The sequence below is a fragment of the Solanum stenotomum genome, chromosome 6 (assembly GCF_019186545.1).
Source record: "Solanum stenotomum isolate F172 chromosome 6, ASM1918654v1, whole genome shotgun sequence".
Taxonomy (NCBI): domain Eukaryota; kingdom Viridiplantae; phylum Streptophyta; class Magnoliopsida; order Solanales; family Solanaceae; genus Solanum; species Solanum stenotomum.
In genome coordinates, this window is record NC_064287.1 from 60,449,871 (window position 1) to 60,470,219 (window position 20,349).

A 20,349-nucleotide genomic window follows, 5' to 3' on the forward strand; every position below is an offset into this window, starting at 1 on the left:
GTAGTGCTTGGTGAAGATCTCCAGCTGTTACACCTCTCTTGATTAGTGAAATGATCTAACTCATGAAGGCTGAATCACAGGGTAATGTAATAGGGCCACCACTTGGCAACCCAAACTCTTCTTCGGACATGTTTAAAAGTTGCCTAATGACTTCATTTTCGAGGTAAGCCAATGGAATGACAAAGCGGGCTTGATCAGCTGTATAAACTACAAAATGGCCTTTCTCAACTATAGAGGATGAAGATGTACTGCAACTGTCTGCATCACTATCATTTCTTGGAAATGNGGAACGACAAAGCGGGCTTGATCAGCTGTATAAACTACAAAATGGCCTTTCTCAACTATAGAGGATGAAGATGTACTGCAACTGTCTGCATCACTATCATTTCTTGGAAATGAAATCCTCTTCCTCTGCATAGCGGCAAACTTCTGCCATCTCCTGACCAACTTGATGAGTTTCTTAGCACTGAGAATTGCCATTTTTTCGTGGAAGACTGGAAAAAAAGAAATTAAATGAGAAATCTAGAGACCTTTGATGGCTAAATTGATAATTCTTGTGCTTGCTGATGAAAAAGGGTCATGAATGGGGGATTATTTATATACAAAATACTATAGATAGGCCTTGGGTTGAAGCTGAAGTTTTTGTCCCTAAAAAGGCAAAGTCATGTGCCGATGCCTGTTGGCCAAGTTGGTATGGGACCTAAAATTTGTGGATGAAGCTACTTTGAAAATATAAGATGATAAGCTTCTTGCTTTCTTCTCTCAATGCCAACAGTTTGAAACCATTGAATGAACAATTGCTGGTAAGAAGCAAAACCATGTTCCACTCTTTTCTTTGTCGTGTAGATAGGTGACCTTCATCAGTTCTTGTTGATTTTATTTTAAGGGTATCCTTAGATTAAAGTGGGGCCTAATGTTGTTCTTCAACAAATTTGTTGTTTGAAATTGTTGATAACAACAGAGTAAGCAAAACCATGTGAAGTTTCATGTGCCATTGTCTCTCACCATTAAACTTGGATAAAAAACTTTCCCCTAACTTGTATATATACACACATACGTAGAAATCATTTTAAGCAAAACACAAGTCTACGGACGTGCAAACAAACTTACACTTGCTGTGTATTTCTCAAAAGAAGCATTTGTCTTGTCATCATTTGAAGTTACAAAGTATCTCACTATATGGGTATCAAAATTACTCCCTTTAGTCAAGATAATAGCGTCTTGAGGAGGTTCTCAACTTCTGGAGGTGTTCCCAAAAGTCACTGTGCAGTTTATGTAGGAGAGATCCAGAAGAAGCGATTCATGGTGCCAGTCTCATACTTGAGCCAACCTTAATTTACAGACTTGTTAGCTCAAGCTGAAGAAGAGTTTGGCTTCTATTTCCAATGGGTGGTCTCACAATACCTTGCAAAGAGGACATGTTTGTTGATCTTACGTACTGCTTAAGAAGATCATGAGTAGTATCATAGTGCAAACTTTGTAGAATAGTATGACATGTAAAAGAAAGAGAGGATTCAGAGAAGAAAAATTCAATGTGTAGTTCAGACACATAAGAACCTAGGAAGGAAAAATTCTTCTTGATCATATTTTTGAATAGAAGACTTCTAGTCCTGACAAATATCTCGTTCGCTAATATTTGCTTAAACAATAGCCTTAATCCTTTAGAATTTTACTGAACAGAGTTGTTAAGCACCTGCATGCAACAGCTGCATTGTGTTGTGCAATGTAACACATCCAAGAAAGTTTCATTAAGTGGAATAAGAATGATATTTGTGATAAGTAACAAGAAATTACATTGTTAAACGATAGAATCATTTTTTCGACTTTACAGGACAAGTGCAACATTACTAGAAAGCTAACAATACACCCTACAGGATAGAATGATTCCAACAATTGCAGTCTACACTTCAGCAAATAACACTCTATCGAAATAGCTAATATTTTTAAAGCGGTAAGCTAGATATTCAGAGTGCAACATCACTAGAAAGCAAAGGAAATGATTTCATTTTTTTTGTTGCACGTTTGTTAATAGTAGAGATTCGTTAACTCATTATGAATAGTAAGCTTAGGTTTGTTAACCTAACCATTTCCTATCTAGTAGTCACTTACAAAGTGAATGGAAAACTAAATAAAAAACATGTGCCACTAACGGTCATAAAAGGGCCACTAACTTCAAAAAGTTAAGCAACTAAAGTTGACTAAGTCTAGATAGAAAATGGGAAGCACTAAACTGAAACTGACTAAAAAACAATAAGCTGGAAGTTGAAATGCCAATTGTCTAACAAGTTCTAGCACCTCCTTCCTTGGAAAAGAGAAAAAAAAAACTGAAGGATTTTAGAAATACACAAGTGAAAGTTTGTTGCAAGTCCGGAGACTAGTATATATATATATATAGGGCTAACCCATCGGTGGCCCCCTAAACTTGGCACGATCTTTCACTTAGACACCTTAACTAGGCTTTGTTCATTTTAGACACCTCATGTCACGCCCAACTGTGTCAATTTGACACTTTTTTGACAATCTGCCAAATTTGTAAGGTGTGTGTAACACACTCGCTGATGACGTGTCAAAGTGACGAATTAAATAAAGACACGTCGCATATATATAAAAAAAATATTAAATGATGAATCTTGAGTAGGAAAAAAACTACCAATGACTCATTGACATGTGGCATTTCTTTAACTAAATAATTTTTAAAAAAAACACTTTTAATAAAAAGAAAATTATACCCACACCACCCAATTGTCTTCTCTACTACCCAACCCCTCTCTCTCACTCAGATTTTCTTCTCCACCCACCACTACCCCCGACCCTCCCCCACCCAAATGTGTCAAAAGAAATTGTCTTTTCTACTGTACACAACTGACTTGCTGTGTTCTTACATTGTAGAAGACCACATAATTATTTGCTTCTCGAGAATTTGGTCGATCCCTACAAAACTGCACATTTCAGCAAAATCGCGATTATCGAGTCTCATCCTCAAGGTTGTGGAAACCAGCAACCAAATCATCATGAAGCTTCTGAAACTTGCCCACCAGAACATCCTCTCCTTCAGCTGGATCCTCAAAACTTTTGGGACCTGTGAGTAATGTAGGTGTAAAAAGCAGGAAAAATGGGCAAGGGAAAGGGGTAAGGACAGGGAATGCATTAAACTGGCAGCATAGGGACATCTTTTTTCATTTTTTTACTGGTTGCAGCATTAGGGACATATTTCACTATGGAAAGAGTTTAAGCTTGAAAAATGGTAGCCAAAAAATGGGGAAGAAGAAGAAGGAAAAAAAAAAAATTGGTAAAATGAGGCTCTCACGCGCGTCTAGTGAGTGTATCACACTTGCTATGCCATCTCAGCAAAAAGTGTCAAATTGACACAGTTGGGCGTGACATGAGGTGTCTGAAATGAACAAAGCCTAGCTAAGGTGTCTAAGTGAAAGATCGTGCCAAATTTAGGGGGCCACCGATGGGTTAGGCCATATATATATATATACACACACAAGTTTATGACAAATTTCATATCAAAATATTTGGTGGTGGTCAAGAGAAATAGGTGACCATATAGTGAGAGACAATGCCATATGAATTTTCACATGGTTTTTCTTACTCTCTAAAGTATTCAGACCACAAATTTGTTGAAGAACAAGACTAATGATTCATAATAACGGACACTCTTAGAACAAAATCCACAAGAATAGATCAAGTGATAAATTTGCCTGGACCACCAGGATTAAAGATAAGGTGACAGAGACCGAAACAGAATAGCCACATGATGACTTTAATGAAATGGTTTTTCTAGCACAACTAGCCAAGATGATAGCCAAGTGTCCTCTATCTACATGAAAATGAAGAGAGAAGAACATGGCTTTGCTTCTCACCAGCAATTGTTCATTTAATGGTTTCAGATTATTAACATTGGTGAGAAGTACCATTTATGAGCTGATATTATAGCTAAATTTTGGACTCATACCAATCTGGACAACAGACATAGACACATGGCTTTGCCTTGGGTGGTTAGTGACAAGAACTTCAGCTCCAATTTGTGTAAATAATCCCTCTTTCATGAGCCTTTTCATCAAGGAAAAGCATTATCAGTTCAACAATCAAAAGTCTCTAAATTTCTTTTCTACTTTCTTATTTTCAATCTTCCAACCAAAAGAAAATGGCATTGCTCAGCGCTAAGAAACTCATCGAGATGGCCAGGAAATGGCAGAAGTTTGCCGCTATGCAAAGGAAGAGGATTTCATTTCCAAGAAATGGTAGTGATGCAGACAGTTGCAGTACATCTTCATCCTCTATAGTTGAGAAAGGCCATTTTGTAGTTTATACAGCTGATCAATCCCGCTTTGTCGTTCCATTGGTTTACCTTGAAAATGAGTTCATTAGGCAACTTTTAAGCATGTCCGAAGAGGAGTTTGGGTTGCCAAGTGGTGGCCCTATTACATTACCCTGTGATTCAACCTTCATGAGCTACATTATTTCGCTAATCAAGAAAGGTGTAGCTGCTGGAGATCTTCACAAAGCTTTGCTCCTCTTGATTCCTTCATGCTGCTGTTCAATTTCTTCTATGCACCAAGAGAGTGGAAACTGGCAGCTTCTTGTTTATTGAGTCAAGGCCAACATTCTTTCTGTAAATGCTAGCTCAGAAATAGTTTTTAGAGAGACTGACATTTAAGAGTACACAATTGTTAAACACATCATACAAATTGAATACTATTTTTTTTGAAAACTCACCATATTCATGAGTCGTGGCTTTCACTTTTCAATTTGGTTATGAGAAGTCCTAAACGTCTTATGTTGGATTTCGGCACCTCCTTGATAGAAGAAGGACAAGATGATATGAAAATTTGACGCTGAGTAGATCAATCAATTAACACTAATTCAGCTGTCTCAAACCCAAACTGTTCAGTTTCAATTATATGAATCAACTTTATGCATTATGCTCTAATCAGGTTCATTCATTCCAGTTATGAAAAGTTTGTCTTTTAAGTCAAAAGACAGTTCACCAACACCGGATGTTATGCTTATCATAACAACTAGATTCTTTTGCATCCGTTGTTTTATGTTCTCAGTTAAGTCCTCATTGGCTCCAAGAGGTTGTAATATTAGCACTCTATGGTATATGTTATTGGTTTAACTCATTCCTTCTTATCATCTTCCAACATCATAGAATTATACCTATGGATCCGTGCTCCAAAAGGTCCACTGATATGGTTTGATAGATTCAGACGACCTTCTCTCATTTTATCCTCTGTATTTGCACTATATGCACCAACTTCATAGTACCACCTCTCACAATAGATGGGATAGATGCTATAATTAGCCATATGTACATTTGTTTCTTCCAAAATAGATTAAAGGAATAATCAAGTCACAAAATTAGCTTATATTAAGATTATATTATCACAGCAAAATCATTGAACTTTGTACATTTTTTGTTACTAATCACAAAGGTCATTCTTATCCCCCTAAATGACACTCCCTTGAATGCACTAGTTTGCACTACAAGGTGAAGTTGTCGCATGAGGATTAATCAATCAGATACCAGCTGGGGGCCTTTAATTTGTGGATGCATCTTGTTTGAAAGGATGAAGATAATGAGTTTCATTTTTTCTTCAATTGGTCAAAGACTAAATGGACTGAGACCTTTATTGGAATGAATGGACCTGATTAGAACATAATGCATAAAGTTGATACATATAATTGAGACTAAACAGTTTGGGTTTGAGATGCAGTTGAAAGTTGATTGATTGATCTCCTTTGTTTCAAATCTTCATACCGTGAATGTCTTTCTTCAATCAAACGCATTAGATTGTTAGGACTTCTCATAAACCAAATTGAAAGGTGAAAGCCATGACTCATGAATATGGTAAATTTTCAAATAAAATAGTATTCAATTTGTATGTTGTGCTTTACAATTGTGTACTCTTCAATGTTTGCCTCTCTTTAAACTATTTTGAGCTAAATTTACAAAATAATGTTGGAATTAACTCAATAAACAAGAAGCTGCCGGCTTCCACTTTCTTGGTGCAAAGAAGAAGTTGAACAACAGCATGAAGAAATCGAGAGGAGCACTGCTTTGTGAAGATCTCCAGCAGCTACACCTCTCTTGATTAGTGAAATGATGTAACTCATGAAGGCTGAATCACAGGGTAATGTAATAGGGCCACCACTTGGCAACCCAAACTCTTCTTCGGACATGCTTAAAAGCTGCCTAATGACTTCATTTTCGAGGTAAGCCAATGGAACGACAAAGCGGGCTTGATCAGCTGTATAGACTACAAAATGACCTTTTCCAGCGATAGACGATGAAGATGCACTACAACTGTCTGCATCACTTGCATTTCTTGGAAATGAAATCCTCTTCCTCTGCATGGCTGCAAACTTCTGCCATCTCCTAGCCATCTTGATGAGTTTCTTAGCACTGAGCATTGCCATTTTTTTGGAAGACTGGAAAGAAGAAATTAAATGAGAAATTTAGAGACCTTGTGCTTGATGATAAAAAAGGATCATGAATGGGGGATTATTTATATACAAATTAAAGGCTATACACAGGCCTTGGGTTGGAGCTGAAGTTTTTGTCATTAAAAAGGCAAAACCATGTGCTGTTGCCTGTTGGCTATGTTGATTGGGGCCTAAAATTTGTGGATGAAGCTTGTTTGAAAATAAAAAATGATAAGTTTCTTCCTTTCTTCGCTTTGATGAATAACCGATAGGCCGATATACTTGCTACTTCTCTCAATGCCAATAATTTGAAAACATTAAATTAACAATTGCTGGTAAGAAGCAAGACCATGTTCCTCTCTTTTCTTTGTCATGTAGATAGGTGACCTTTAGATTTTCATCTTGGCAATCAACTTCATCAATTCTTGTTGATTTTATTTTAAGGGTGTCCTTAGAATTAAAGTGGGGCCTAATGTTGTTCTTCATGTGCCATTGTCTCTCACCATAAAATTTGGATATAAAACTTTCCCCTATCTCGTATATATACACATGTACAAAAATCATTTTAAGCAAAACAAAAGTCTTTGAATGTGCAAACAAACTTACACTTGCTGTGTATTTCTCAAAAAACATCCTTTGTTCTTATCATCATTTGAAGTTACAAAGTATCTCACTATGGGTATCAAAATGGCTCCCCTTATTCAAGATAATTGCCTTAATATTTTAGAATTCTACTGAACAGTTATTAAATAATAGAACAAAGAACAAGTAGGCTGCCAGAACAAGAAATTTTGAAGAATAAATATATGTATATGCAGTATATGTACCAAGAGGTCATTGTGCAGCATATGGAGGAGAAATCCAGTAGAAGCCATTTATTCTACGCTGCCAATATCGTACTTGAGGAAGATACTGGCTTTATTTCAACACTTGTTAGCTCAAGATGAGGAAGATACTGGTTTTGATCATCAAATAGCTGGTGTCAGAATCCCCTACAAAGAGGATGCTTTCATTGATCTCACTTCTCGGTTGGGAAGGAATCGAGAACGGATTTACTCCCATTTTATAATGAACAATTTGAGCACTAGTAAAGGAAAAACTTAGTACCGAGACGAAGGAAGAATCTTTGACCACTGAGAATGAATGTAATTCCAGTTTATTTTTTTCTTTTTGTCAAAGATTCATCACATTCCTTTACTATCAAATTTGTTCATTTTTATTTGAAAAATTATGACTTTCCGATTCATTGTTCCATAGCAATTTACTGCTGCGGAACTGTAAGAGAAACTTTATCTCGACACCATCAAGTCCAACTGTACCTTTAATTTGAAAAGAATAATACAGATCTCTCACTATAGTGTACAAGGCTTTTTAGTTTTGACAAAATATACCACAATGCAGATGTCCATAACTGCTTAAAATTTAGAGTTTGATATTGCACTGCATGTTTCTGAGTAGGATCAATTCTCAGCTATCTTGATAGATAATCAAGTCAAGAAGAGAGCAATAGTTATTGTGTTGACCCGATCCTACAATATATAGTTCTCTCTGGTTCTTTTTTCTTTTTTTGCACACTTGTTTATTAGTAGAGGTTTGTTAACTCTTTAGGAATAGTAAGCTAAGGTCTAGCACCTCCTTGTAAAAAAAACTGAAGGATTTTAGAAACACACAAGTGAAAGTTTGTTGTAAGTCCGGAGACTAGTATATATATACAAGTTTATGACAAGTTTCATGTCAAAATATTTAGTGGTGATCAAGAGAAATAGGTGACCACTATAGTGAGAGACAATGCCATATGAAGTTTCACATGACTTGGCTTACTCTCTAAAGTATTCAGACTACAAATTTGTTGAAGAACAAGGCCCATGATTTACATAAAGGACACCCTTAGATAGGGTGACAGAGACCAAAACAAAATAGCCACATGATGACTTTAATGAAGTAATTTTTCTAGCACAACTAGCCAAGATGATAGTCAAGTGTCCCCTATCTACAAGAAAATGAAGGGAAAACAACATGGTTTTGCTTCTCACCAGCAATTGTTCATTTAATGGTTTCAAATTATTGGCATTGGAGAGAAGTACCAACTATGAGCTGATATTATACCAAATAGGCCTAATTGGTTATTTATCAAACTAGCATCATCCACAAATTTTAGGCCCCATACCAACTTGGCCAATAGACATCGGCACATGGCTTTGCCTACGGTGGTTAGTGACAAAAACATCAGCTCTATTTTATATAAATAATCCCTCCTTCATGAGCCTTTTCATAATCAAGGACAAGCATTATCAGTTCAACCATCAAATCTCTCTAAATTTCTTCTCTACTTTTTTATTTTCAATCTTCCAACAAAAAAAAAATGGCAATGCTCAGCGCTAAAAAACTCATCAAGATGGCCAGGAAATGGCAGAAGTTTGCCGCTATGCAGAGGAAGAGGATTTCATTTCCAAGAAATGCTAGTGATGAAGACAGTTGCTGTACATCTTCATCCTCTATAATTGAGAAAGGCCATTTTGTAGTCTATACAGCTGATCAAGTTCGCTTTGTCGTTCCATTGGCTTACCTTGAAAATGAGGTCATTAGGCAACTTTTAAGCATGTCCGAAGAAGAGTTTGGGTTGCCAAGAGGTGGCCCTATTACATTACCCTGTGATTCAGTCTTCATGAGCTACATCATTTCACTAATCAAGAAAGGTGTAGCTGCTGGAGATCTTCACAGAGCAGTGCTCCTCTCGATTCCTTCATGCTGCTGTTCAATTTCTTCTTTACACCAAGAAAGTGGAAAACGACAGCGTCTTGTTTATTGAGTCAAGGCCAACATTCATTTTGTAAATGCTAGCTCAAAATAGTTTTTAGAGAGGTGGACATTGACGAGTACACAATTGTAAAGCATATCATACAAAATTTTAATACTACTTTATTTGAAAATTTACCATATTCATGGATTTCAATTTTCAATTTTGTTATGAGAAGTCCTAACAATCCAATCTTGGAGCACAGACATATAAATCTTTAACTTATAAAAGGAAAACTGACACAAACCAGATGTAATGGTAAGTGTAACTTTGTATTATGTTCTCAGTTAAGTCCACATTGTCTCCAAGTGATTGTTAATATTTCCAGCACTTCGTGTGATCTATGGTCTTATTCATTCCTTCTTACCATCTTCCAGCAACAGTCATCATACTGTGTTGAACCTATGGATTTGTGCATCTAAACGTCCACGTATTGTATGGTGGATCATATTAGATGATCACTTCTCATATTATAATGTATTATTGCGCTACATGCACCCACATTACGGATCGATGACCTCCAATAATACTACAATAACAACTACACCTAAGTCCCAAATAACGTGGGATCAACTATATAAATTCTCACTTACTATATTTCTCCATTTAAACTCATTGTAGACTAGCTTCATTTCAAATGTAGAAACATATTAAAAGTTCTCTGAATCTTTGGCATTAGGTTACTACATAGAGTAAGAAGTTCAAATAGATTGGATAAGATAGAATTTGCAATTTAGTCATATATATGTACACTTGTATCTCCTAAAATAGAATAAATAAGTCAAAAGTAGCTTATATTAGCAACTAATTCCACTAAATGACACTTTCTTGAATGCAGGTGCTTAATTAATCTGTTCAGCAGAAATATTCCAAAAGAATTAACGAAATTGTTTAAGAGAATATTACCATAATAACTTCTGCATTCATAAATTGATTTCCACTTTCTAATATCTAAGTGATACTACTATACAAAACTTCATGCATGGTGCAAAAGAATTTGCACTATGATAAAATTCATGATCACATGCAGGACATGAGATCAACGAACACATCCTCTTTGCAAGGTATTGTGAGACTACCCATTGGATGATCGAAGTCAAACTCTTCTTCATCATTAGCTAACAAGTCTTGTAATAAAGGTTGGTTCAAGTATAATATTGGACCACAAATACATACAGTATGTGTGTGTGTATAACTGTATATACAAGTTTCATATCAAAATATTTAGTGGTGGTCAAGAGAAATAGGTGACTACTGATGAGAGACAAAGGCGGATAAATATATAGTTTTACTTCCTCACTAAAGTATTCAAGCATAAATATGTTGAAGAACAATATATGATGACTTTGCCTGGACCGACAAAGACCAAAACAGATAGCCACATGATGCCTTTAATGAAGTGATTTTTCAAGCACAACTAGCCAAACTGATAGTCAAGTGTCCTCTATCTACATGAAAATGAAGGGAGAAGAACATGGTTTTGCTTCTCACCAGCAATTGTTCATTTAATGGTTTCTAATTATTGGCATTGGTCAGAAGTACCATTTATGAGATGATATTATAGCTAATATACCTAGCCTCATCCACAAATTTTAGGCCCCATACCAACTTGGCCAACAAACATCGGCACATGGTTTTGCCTTTGGTGGTTAGTGAAGAAAACTTCAGCTCCATTTTGTATAAATAATCCCTCTTTCATGAGCCTTTTCATCCTCAAGGACAAGTATTATCAGTTCAACCATCAAAGGTTTCTAAATTTCTTGCTACTTTCTTATTTTCAATCTTCCAAAAAAACAAATGGCAATGCTCAGTGCTAAGAAACTCATCAAGATGGCCAGGAAATGGCAGAAGTTTGCCGCTACGCAGAGGAAGAGGATTTCATTTCCAAGAAATGGTGGTGATGTAGACAGTTGCAGTGCATCTTCATCCTCTATAGTTCAAAAAGGCCATTTTGTAATCTATACAGCTGATCAAGCCCGCGTCGTCATTCCATTGGCTTACCTCGAAAATGAGGTCATTAGGCAACTTTTAAGCATGTCTGAAGAAGAGTTTGGGTTGCCAAGTGGTGGCCCTATAACATTACCCTGTGATTCAGCCTTCATGAGTTACATTATTTCACTAATCAAGAGAGGTGTAGCTGCTGGAGATCTTCACAGAGCAGTGCTCCTCTCGATTCCTTCATGCTGCTGTTCCATATCTTCTATGCACCAAGAGAGTGGAAGCCGACAGCTTCTTGTTTATTGAGTCAAGGACAACATATTTTTTGTAGATGCTAGTTCAAAAATAGTATTTAGAGAAGCAGACATTTAAAAGTACACAATTGTATAGAACATCATACAAATTGAATATTACTTTATTTAAAAATTCACCATATGCATGAGTTATGGCTTTCACTTATCAATTTGGTTATGAGATGTCCTAAACATATAATGTTGGATTTCGGCACCTCCTTGACAGAAGATGGACTAGATGATATGAAAATTTGACACTGAGTAGATCAATCAATTAACATTAATTCAACTGTCTCAAACCCAAATTATATGAATCAACTTTATGCATTATGCTCTAATCAGGTTCATTCATTCCAGTTATGAAAAGTTTGCCTTTTGAGTCAAAAGACAGTTCACAACGCCGGATGTTATGCTTATGCATCCGTTGGTTTATGTTCTCAGTTAAGTCCGCATTGGCTCCAAGAGGTTGTAATATTAGCACTCTATGTATATGTTATTGGTTTAACTCATTCCTTCTTATCATCTTCCAACATCATATAATTATACCTACGGATCCGTGCTCCTAAAGGTACACTAGGATATGGCTTGATTAGATTCAGACGACCTTCTCTCATTTTATCCTCTGTATTTGCACTATATGCACCAACTTCATAGTACAACCTCTCACAATAAGTTCAAAATAATTGGGATAAGATGCTATAATAAGTGATTAGCCATATGGTCATTTGTTTCTTCCAAAATAGATTAAAAGAATAAGCAAGCCACAAAATTAGCTTAAATTAGGATAAGAACATAATGCATAAAGTTGATGCATATAATTGAGACTAAACAGTTTGGGTTTAAGACACGGTTGAATGTTGATTCAATGACCTCCTTTGTTTCAAACTTTCATACCGTCTAGTATTTCTTCAATCAAGGAGGTAAAAAGATCCAACAATAGATTGTTAGGATCATAACCAATTTGAAAAATGAAAGCCATGAATATGGTGAATTTTCAAATAAAGTAGTATTAAATTTGTATGATGTGCTTTACAACTGTGTACTCTTCAATGTACGCCTCTCTAAAAACTATTTTTGATCTAACATTTACAAAATGAATGTTGGCCGTGACTCAACAAACAAGAATCTGCCGGCTTCCACTTTCTTGGTACAAAGAAGAAGTTGAACAATAGCCTGAAGGAATCGAGAGGAGTAGTGCGTGGTGAAGATCTCCAGCAGTTACACCTCTCTTGATTAGTGAAATGATGTAGCTCATGAAGGCTGAATCACAGGGTAATGTAATAGGGCCACCACTTGGCAACCCAAACTCTTCTTCGGACATGTTTAAAAGTTGCCTAATGACTTCATTTTCGAGGTAAGCCAATGGAACGACAAAGCGGGCTTGATCAGCTGTATAAACTACAAAATGGCCTTTCTCAACTATAGAGGATGAAGATGTACTGCAACTGTCTGCATCACTATCATTTCTTGGAAATGAAATCCTCTTCCTCTGCATAGCGGCAAACTTCTGCCATCTCCCTACCAACTTGATGAGTTTCTTAGCGCTGAGAATTGCCATTTTTTCGTGGAAGACTGGAAACAAAAAATTAAATGAGAAATCTAGAGACCTTTGATGGCTAAATTGATAATGCGTGTGCTTGCTGATGAAAAAGGGTCATGAATGGGGGATTATTTATATAAGGAGTATATAGACAGGCCTTGGGTTGGAGCTGAAGTTTTTGTCATGACTAACCACCGAAGGCAAAGCCATGTGCCTATGCCTGTTGGCCATGTTGATATGGGGCCTAAAATATGTGAATGCAGCTAGTTTGAAAATAAAANNCTCTCTTGATTAGTGAAATAATGTAACTCATGAAGGCTGAATCACAGGGTAATGTAATAGGGCCACCACTGGGCAACCCAAACTCTTCTTCGGACATGCTTAAAAGCTGCCTAGACTTCATTTTCGAGGTAAGCCAATGGAACGACAAAGTGGGCTTGGTCAGCCGTATAAACTACAAAATGGCCTTTCTCAACTATAGAGGATGAAGATGTACTGCACCTGTCTGCATCACTACCATTTCTTGGAAATGAAATCCTCTTCCTCTGCATAGCGGCAAACTTCTGCCATCTCCTGGCCATCTTGATGAGTTTCTTAGCATTGAGCATTGCCATTTCTTTTTTGGATGACTGGAAACAAAAAAAATAAATGAGAAATTTAGAGACCTTTGATGGCTAAATTGATAATGCTTGTGCTTGATGATGAAAAAGGATCATGAATGGGAGATTATTTATATAAGGAGTATATAGACAGGCCTTGGGTTGGAGCTGAAGTTTTTGTCATGACTAACCACCGAAGGCAAAGCCATGTGCCTATGCCTGTTGGCCATGTTGATATGGGGCCTAAAATATGTGAATGCAGCTAGTTTGAAAATAAAAGATGAGAAGTTTGTTGCTTTCTTCTCTCAATGCCAATAATTTGAAACCATTAAATGAACAATTGCTGGTAAGAAGCAAAACCATGTTCCGCTCTTTCTTTGTCATGTAGATAGGTGACCTTTAGATTTCCATCTTGTCCATGTTGATATGGGGCCTAATGTTGCTTTTAAACAAATTTATTGTTTGAAATAGTTGATAATAACAGAGTAAGCAAAACCATGTGAAGCTTCATGTGCCATTGTCTGTCACCATTAAATTTGTATATAAAACATTCCCCTAACTTGTATATACATACACACATACATTGAAATCATTTTAAGCAAAACACAAGTCTACGGACATTCAAACAAACTTTCACTTGCAGTGTATTTCTCAAAAGAAAATCATTTGTTCTTGTCATCATTTGAAGTTACAAAGTATCTACTATGGGTATCAAAATGACTCTCTTTATTCAAGATAATAGAGTCTTGAGGAGGTTTTCAACTTCCAGAGGTGTTCCCAAAAGTCAATATTGTAGAATAGTATGACATGTAAAAGAGAAAGAGAGGAGATAATCACTTTTTACAAAGGCTTGATGGGTACAGCAGCAGACAAAGTCCCTAGTATAGCCTTATCTATCATGAGACACGGCTCCAGAATTAATCTACAACAACAAAGGGCAATGTGCTTGCCAATCACTAGAGAAGAGGTCGGGATTGCATTCTTCGTCATTGATGACAATAAGGCACCAGGTATTGATGGATTTAATGCATACTTTTTATAAGAAAACGTGGGATATAATCAACATCATATTAAGGCAGTACATGAATTCTTTCAGCATAACAGGTTCCTTAAAGCTGTAAATAGCAAGGGATTTTAGGCCTATAGCTTGTTGCACAACAGTGTACAAAGTTATTTCTAAGATCTTATCAAGTAGAATTCGAGGTCGTTTAGATGGGGTAATTGGCCAAAGTCAATCAGCTTTTATTCCTGGTAGGTTTATTTCAGATAACATTATCCTAAGCTATGAAATAGTGAAATGATACACTAGAAAAAAAATCCCACCTAGATGTATGATAAAGCTGGACCTACAGAAAACATATGGTTCAATTGAGTGGCACTTTATTGAGAAAATGTTAAAAGGAGATTGGATTTCCTAGTATGATGGTTAACAGTCAGCTATACTTTTCTGATCAATGTTGCCTTATCAGAAACTATCAAATCTAAGAGCGGTCGATCCTATATCCTCTTATATCTCTGTCATAGTGATGGAATAGCTGAACAGATGCTTGGGTACACTGAACAAGAACCTGAGTGCAATTACCATCCAGCTAAAATAATCACATGGATGGCTAAGAGCCTAGCTATCATATGCAGGGAGAATCCAACTTATCAAAGCAGTCTTATTTGGTGTACAGGCTTATTGGGACCAAATGTTCTTACTGCCAAAGAAGGTTATGAAACTAATAGAGAGAACCGTCCATTTCTAGGAAGGCCTTAGCATCTTGAAAGAAGGTATGTCTCCATAAAGTTGCCGGTGGGATGAATCTGTTGAATCTAAAGATATGGAATTTTGCAGCCTTATGCAAACTACTTTGGGTCTTGAGTTTGAAGAAGGACAAACTACGGATAACATGGATTATATTCACACGTACTACATTAAAAGTCAGCTTATTGGGACTATAAAAGTTCCAACACAAGCATCATGGATGGTGGAAAAGATATTGCATATGAGGAAATTCTGGCAAACTTGGGAAGACACTGAAAAACTGATCCATGAATGTAAATTTCTGATCTCAAAGGCGGTACTTTTTATTGATCACAAATCGCTTGTTATCGCACTGTACTCCTTTTGCAAGATTAGCTCTTAGATGCGAAAAATCAAATGATGAAGGGGGAAATGAAATGTCGGATTGAATCGCCGAAGCAAGGCTAAGACGAAGAGATATGAATGACGAAATGAGGTCTTCTCCGACCCTTTACCAGAAGACAAGAGATTCGCGGTATGGCTTCATAAGAGGTATTCATTATACAGATATCATTTAACGAATTGCCCTTTGGTGTAATAAACCGCAAGCCCTTCAGAAAGAAAGACATAATTTAATAATGAATTAATTAATAAACATTAATAATTCAAAAAAGAAGGGTTGATTAAGAACTATTGACTGTAAGAGGTGAGGTTCCTAAAGTGGAATGGAAGAACTTGGTATGTCATAGTTGTGCTGAAGCAAAACATATATTTATACTATGGCTACAAATGCAAGGCAGATTGAGGATCATTTACTATTTAAATGCCCCTATACCAAAGCATTATGGACATCAATACTAGCATGGCAAACATGTCACAGAGGCATACTCCAATGGAAAGATGAGTGGAAATGGGTGGATAAGAAGTCAAGGAGCAAACAAGCAAGAGGTATCATCTTGAAAGCCAGTTTTACAACAGTTATATACAACATCTGGATTGAACGAAACAAGAGGATTTTTCAACAAACTCAGAGACCAATGGAAACACTTCATCACATAAAACTGGGACTTTGTATAAGAGGTAGTGGGAACAGAAAGTTGATGGAGTATATAGATACATGCTAGTTTGGAGTTTGATATTGCACTGCATGTCCCTGAGTAGGATCAATTCTCAGCTGTCTTGACAGCTAATCGAGTCAAGAAGAGAGCAATAGTTATTGTGTTGACCCGATCCTAGAATATTTAGTTCTCTCTAGTTCTTTTTTTTTGCACGCTTGTTCATTAGTAGAGGTTCGTTAACTCATTAGGAATAGTAAGCAAAGGTCTAGCACTCCCTTACTTATAAAAATAAAAATAAAGACTGAAGGATTTTAGAAACACGCAAGTGAAAGTTTGTTATGACAAGTTTCATATCAAAATATTTAGTGGTGGTCAAGAGAAATAGATGATCACTATACTGAGAGACAATGTCATATGAAGTTTCGCATGGCTTTGCTTACTCTCTAAAGTATTCAGACTACAAATTTGTTGAAGAACAAGACTCATGATTTACATAAAGGACACCCTTAGAACAAAATCCACAAGAATAGATAAAGATGATAACTTTGCCTGGACCACCTGATTTAAAGATAGGGTGACAGAGACCATAAAAAAATAGCCACATGATGACTTTAATGAAGTGGTTTTTCTAGCACAACTAGCCAAGATGATAGTCAAGTGTCCCCATCTACATGAAAATGAAGGGAAAACAACATGGTTTTGCTTCTCACCAGCAATTGTTCACTTAATGGTTTCAAATTATTTGCATTAGAGAGTACCAACTATGAGCTGATATTATACCAAATAGGCTTAATTTGTTGTTGATCAAACTAGCATCATCCACAAATTTTAGGCCCCATACCAACTTGGCCAATAGACATCGGCACATGGCTTTGCCTACGGTGGTTAGTGACAAAAACTTCAGCTCTATTTTATATAAATAATCCCTCTTTCATGAGCATTTTCATCATCAAGGACAAGCATTATCAGTTCAACCATCAAAGATCTCTAAACTTCTTCTCTACTTTCTTATTTTCAATCTTCCAAAAAAAATAATGGCAATGCTCAGCGCTAAGAAACTCATCAAGATGGCTAGGAGATGGCAGAAGTTTGCCCCTATGCAGAGGAAGAAGATTTCATTTCCAAGAAATGATAGTGATGCAGACAGTTGCAGTACATCTTCATCCTCTATAGTTGAGAAAGGCCATTTTGTAGTCTATACAGCTGATCAAGCCCGCTTCGTCGTTTCATTGGCTTACCTTGAAAATGAAGTCATTAAGCAACTTTTAAGCATTTCTGAAGAAGAGTTTGGGTTGCCAAGTGGTGGCCCTATTACATTACCCTGTGATTCAACCTTCATGAGTTACATCATTTCACTTATCAAGAAAGGTGTAGCTGCTGGAGATCTTCACAAAGCAGTGCTCCTCTCGATTCCTTCATGCTGCTGTTCAACGTCTTCTTTGTACCAAGAAAGTGGAAGCCGACAGCTTCTTGTTTGTTGAGTCAAGGACAACATTCTTTTTGTACATGCTAGCTCAAAAATAGTTTTTAGAGAGGCTGACATTGAAGACTACACAATTGTAAAGCACAACATACAAATTGAATACTACTTTATTTGAAAATTTTACCACATTCATGGATTTCAATTTTCAATTTTGTTATGAGAAGTCCTAACAATCCAATCTTGGAGCACAGACATATAAATCTTTAACTTGTAAAAGGAAAATTGACACAAACCAGATGTAATGGTAAGTGTAACTTAGTATTATGTTCCCAGTTAAGTCCACATTGTCTCCAAGTGATTGTTAATATTTCCAGCACTTCGTGTGATCTATGGTCTTATTCATTCCTTCTTACCATCTTCCAGCAACAGTCATCATACTGTGTTGAACCTATGGATTTGTGCATCTAAACGTCCACATATTGTATGGTGGATCATATTAGATGGTCACTTCTCATATTATAATGTATTATTGCGCTACATGCACCCACATTAGGGATCGTTGACCTCCAATAATACTACAATAACAACTACACCTAAGTCCCAAATAAGGTGGGATCAACTATATAAATTCTCACTTACTATGTTTCTCCATTTAAACTCATTGCAGACTAGCTTCATGTCAAATGTAGAAACATATTAAAAGTTCTCTAAATCTTTGGCATTAGGTTACTACATAGAGTAAGAAGTTCAAATAGATTCGATAAGATAGAATTTGCAATTTAGTCATATATATGTACATTTGTATCTCCTAAAATAGAATAAATAAGTCAAAAGTAACTTATCTTAGCAACTAATTCCTCTAAATGACACTTTCTTGAATGCAGGTGCTTAATTAATCTGTTCAGCAGAAAAATTCCAAAAGAATTAACGAAATTGTTTAAGAGAATATTACCAAAATAACTTCTGCATTCGTAAATTGATCTCCTCTTTCTAATATCTAAGCGATACTACTATACAAAACTTCATGGTGCAAAAGAATTTGCACTATGATAAAATTCATGATCACATGCAGGACATGAGATCAACGAACACGTCCTCTTTGCAAGGAATTGTGAGTACCCATTGGATGATCGAAGTCAAACTCTTCGTCATCTTTAGCTAACAAGTCTTGTAATAAAGGTTGGCTCAAATATAATATTGGACCACAAATACATACAGTATGTGTGTGCATAACTGTATATACAAGTTTCATAATGAAATATTTAGTGGTGGTCAAGAGAAATAGGTGACTACTGGTGAGAGACAAAGGCGGATAAATATATAGTTTTACTTACTCACTAAAGTATTTAAACATAAATATGTTGAAGAACAATACATGTTGACTTTGCCTGGCCTGACAGTGACCAAAACAGATAGCCACATGATGACTTTAATGAAGTGGTTTTTCTAGCACAACTAGCCAAAATGATGGTCAAGTGTCCCCTATCTACATGAAAATGAAGGGAGAAGAACATGGTTTTGCTTCTCACCAGCAATTGTTCATTTAATGGTTTCTAATTATTGGCATTGGTGAGAAGTACCATTTATGAGCTGATATTATAGCTAATAGGCCTACCTTCATCCACAAATTTTAGATCCCATACCAACTTGGCCAACAAACATCGGCACATGGTTTTGCCTTCGGTGGTTAGTGAAGAAAACTTCAGCTCCATTTTGTATAAATAATCCCTCTTTCATGAGCCTTTTCATCCTCAAGGACAAGCATTATCAGTTCAACCATCAAAGGTCTCTAAATTTATTTTCTACTTTCTTATTTTCAATCTTCCAAAAGAACAAATGGCAATGCTCAGCGCTAAGAAACTCATCAAGATGGCCAGGAAATGGCAGAAGTTTGCAGCTATGCAGAGGAAGAGGATTTCATCATTTCCAAGAAATGCTAGTGATGCAGACAGTTGCAGTACATCTTCATCCTATATAGTTGAAAAAGGCCATTTTGTAGTATATAAAACTGATCAAGCCCGTTTTGTCGTTCCCTTGGCTTACCTTGAAAATGAGGTCATTAGACAACTTTTAAGCATGTCCAAAGAAGAGTTTGGGTTGCCAAGTGGTGGCCCTATTACATTACCCTGTGATTCAGCCTTGATGAGTTACATCATTTCACTAATCAAGAGAGGTGTAGCTGCTGGAGATCTTCACAAGGCGTTGCTCTTCTCAATTCCTTCATGTTGCTCTTCAACTTCTTCTTTGCACCAAGAAAGTGGAAGCCAACAGCTACTTGTTTGTTGAGTCAAGGCCAACATTCTTTTTGTAAATGCTACCTCAAAAATAGTCTTTAGACGACGAGTACACAATTGTAAAGAACATCATACAGATTGAATACTACTCTATTTGAAAATTTACCATATTCATGGCTTTCACTTTATTTTAAAATTTTAACACAACAGATAGTAACCAACCTTCACTAACTTCAAAGAACGGTTTCAGATTACAACTATATAATCTAAGGACGAACTCTAGTACTTCAACCTCAGCAGTTAATT

At 36.4% G+C, this 20,349-nt stretch overlaps 4 protein-coding genes across 7 annotated transcripts; 3 read left to right on the forward strand and 1 right to left on the reverse strand.

Moving 5' to 3' along the window:
* Positions 1 to 286: 286 nt before the first annotated feature.
* Positions 287 to 14,371, reverse strand: LOC125866921 (auxin-responsive protein SAUR68-like). Of its 3 annotated transcripts, XM_049547313.1 has the most exons (3): positions 13,505 to 14,371; positions 12,688 to 12,908; positions 5,868 to 6,095 (listed from the first exon to the last, which is right to left on the reverse strand). In XM_049547313.1, exons 1-3 carry the CDS (start codon positions 13,615 to 13,617, stop codon positions 5,983 to 5,985), a joined length of 447 nt encoding a protein of 148 aa, XP_049403270.1. In that variant the 5' UTR covers positions 13,618 to 14,371; the 3' UTR covers positions 5,868 to 5,982. The 3 variants fall into 3 exon arrangements, 2 of the variants coding, with proteins under 2 accessions (XP_049403270.1, XP_049403271.1); XR_007446584.1 differs by lacking the exons at positions 5,868 to 6,095; positions 12,688 to 12,908 and adding an exon at positions 287 to 367; XM_049547314.1 differs by lacking the exons at positions 12,688 to 12,908; positions 13,505 to 14,371 and having other exon boundaries at positions 5,868 to 6,587.
* Positions 4,078 to 4,881, forward strand: LOC125866927 (auxin-responsive protein SAUR68-like). The gene has a single exon (XM_049547318.1). It carries the CDS (start codon positions 4,154 to 4,156, stop codon positions 4,598 to 4,600), a length of 447 nt encoding a protein of 148 aa, XP_049403275.1. The 5' UTR covers positions 4,078 to 4,153; the 3' UTR covers positions 4,601 to 4,881.
* Positions 8,720 to 18,103, forward strand: LOC125866928 (auxin-responsive protein SAUR68-like). 2 transcript variants are annotated; one of them, XM_049547320.1, is made up of 2 exons: positions 8,720 to 9,131; positions 17,755 to 18,103. In XM_049547320.1, the coding sequence occupies exons 1-2, from the start codon at positions 8,798 to 8,800 to the stop codon at positions 17,865 to 17,867; spliced, it is 447 nt and encodes a 148-aa protein (XP_049403277.1). In that variant the 5' UTR covers positions 8,720 to 8,797; the 3' UTR covers positions 17,868 to 18,103. The 2 variants fall into 2 exon arrangements, with proteins under 2 accessions (XP_049403277.1, XP_049403276.1); XM_049547319.1 differs by lacking the exon at positions 17,755 to 18,103 and adding an exon at positions 11,364 to 11,600.
* Positions 18,104 to 19,568: 1,465 nt separating this feature from the next.
* On the forward strand, positions 19,569 to 20,203 carry LOC125868076 (auxin-responsive protein SAUR68-like). Its single transcript, XM_049548677.1, has one exon. The coding sequence runs from the start codon at positions 19,646 to 19,648 to the stop codon at positions 20,093 to 20,095; it is 450 nt and encodes a 149-aa protein (XP_049404634.1). The 5' UTR covers positions 19,569 to 19,645; the 3' UTR covers positions 20,096 to 20,203.
* Positions 20,204 to 20,349: the final 146 nt, after the last annotated feature.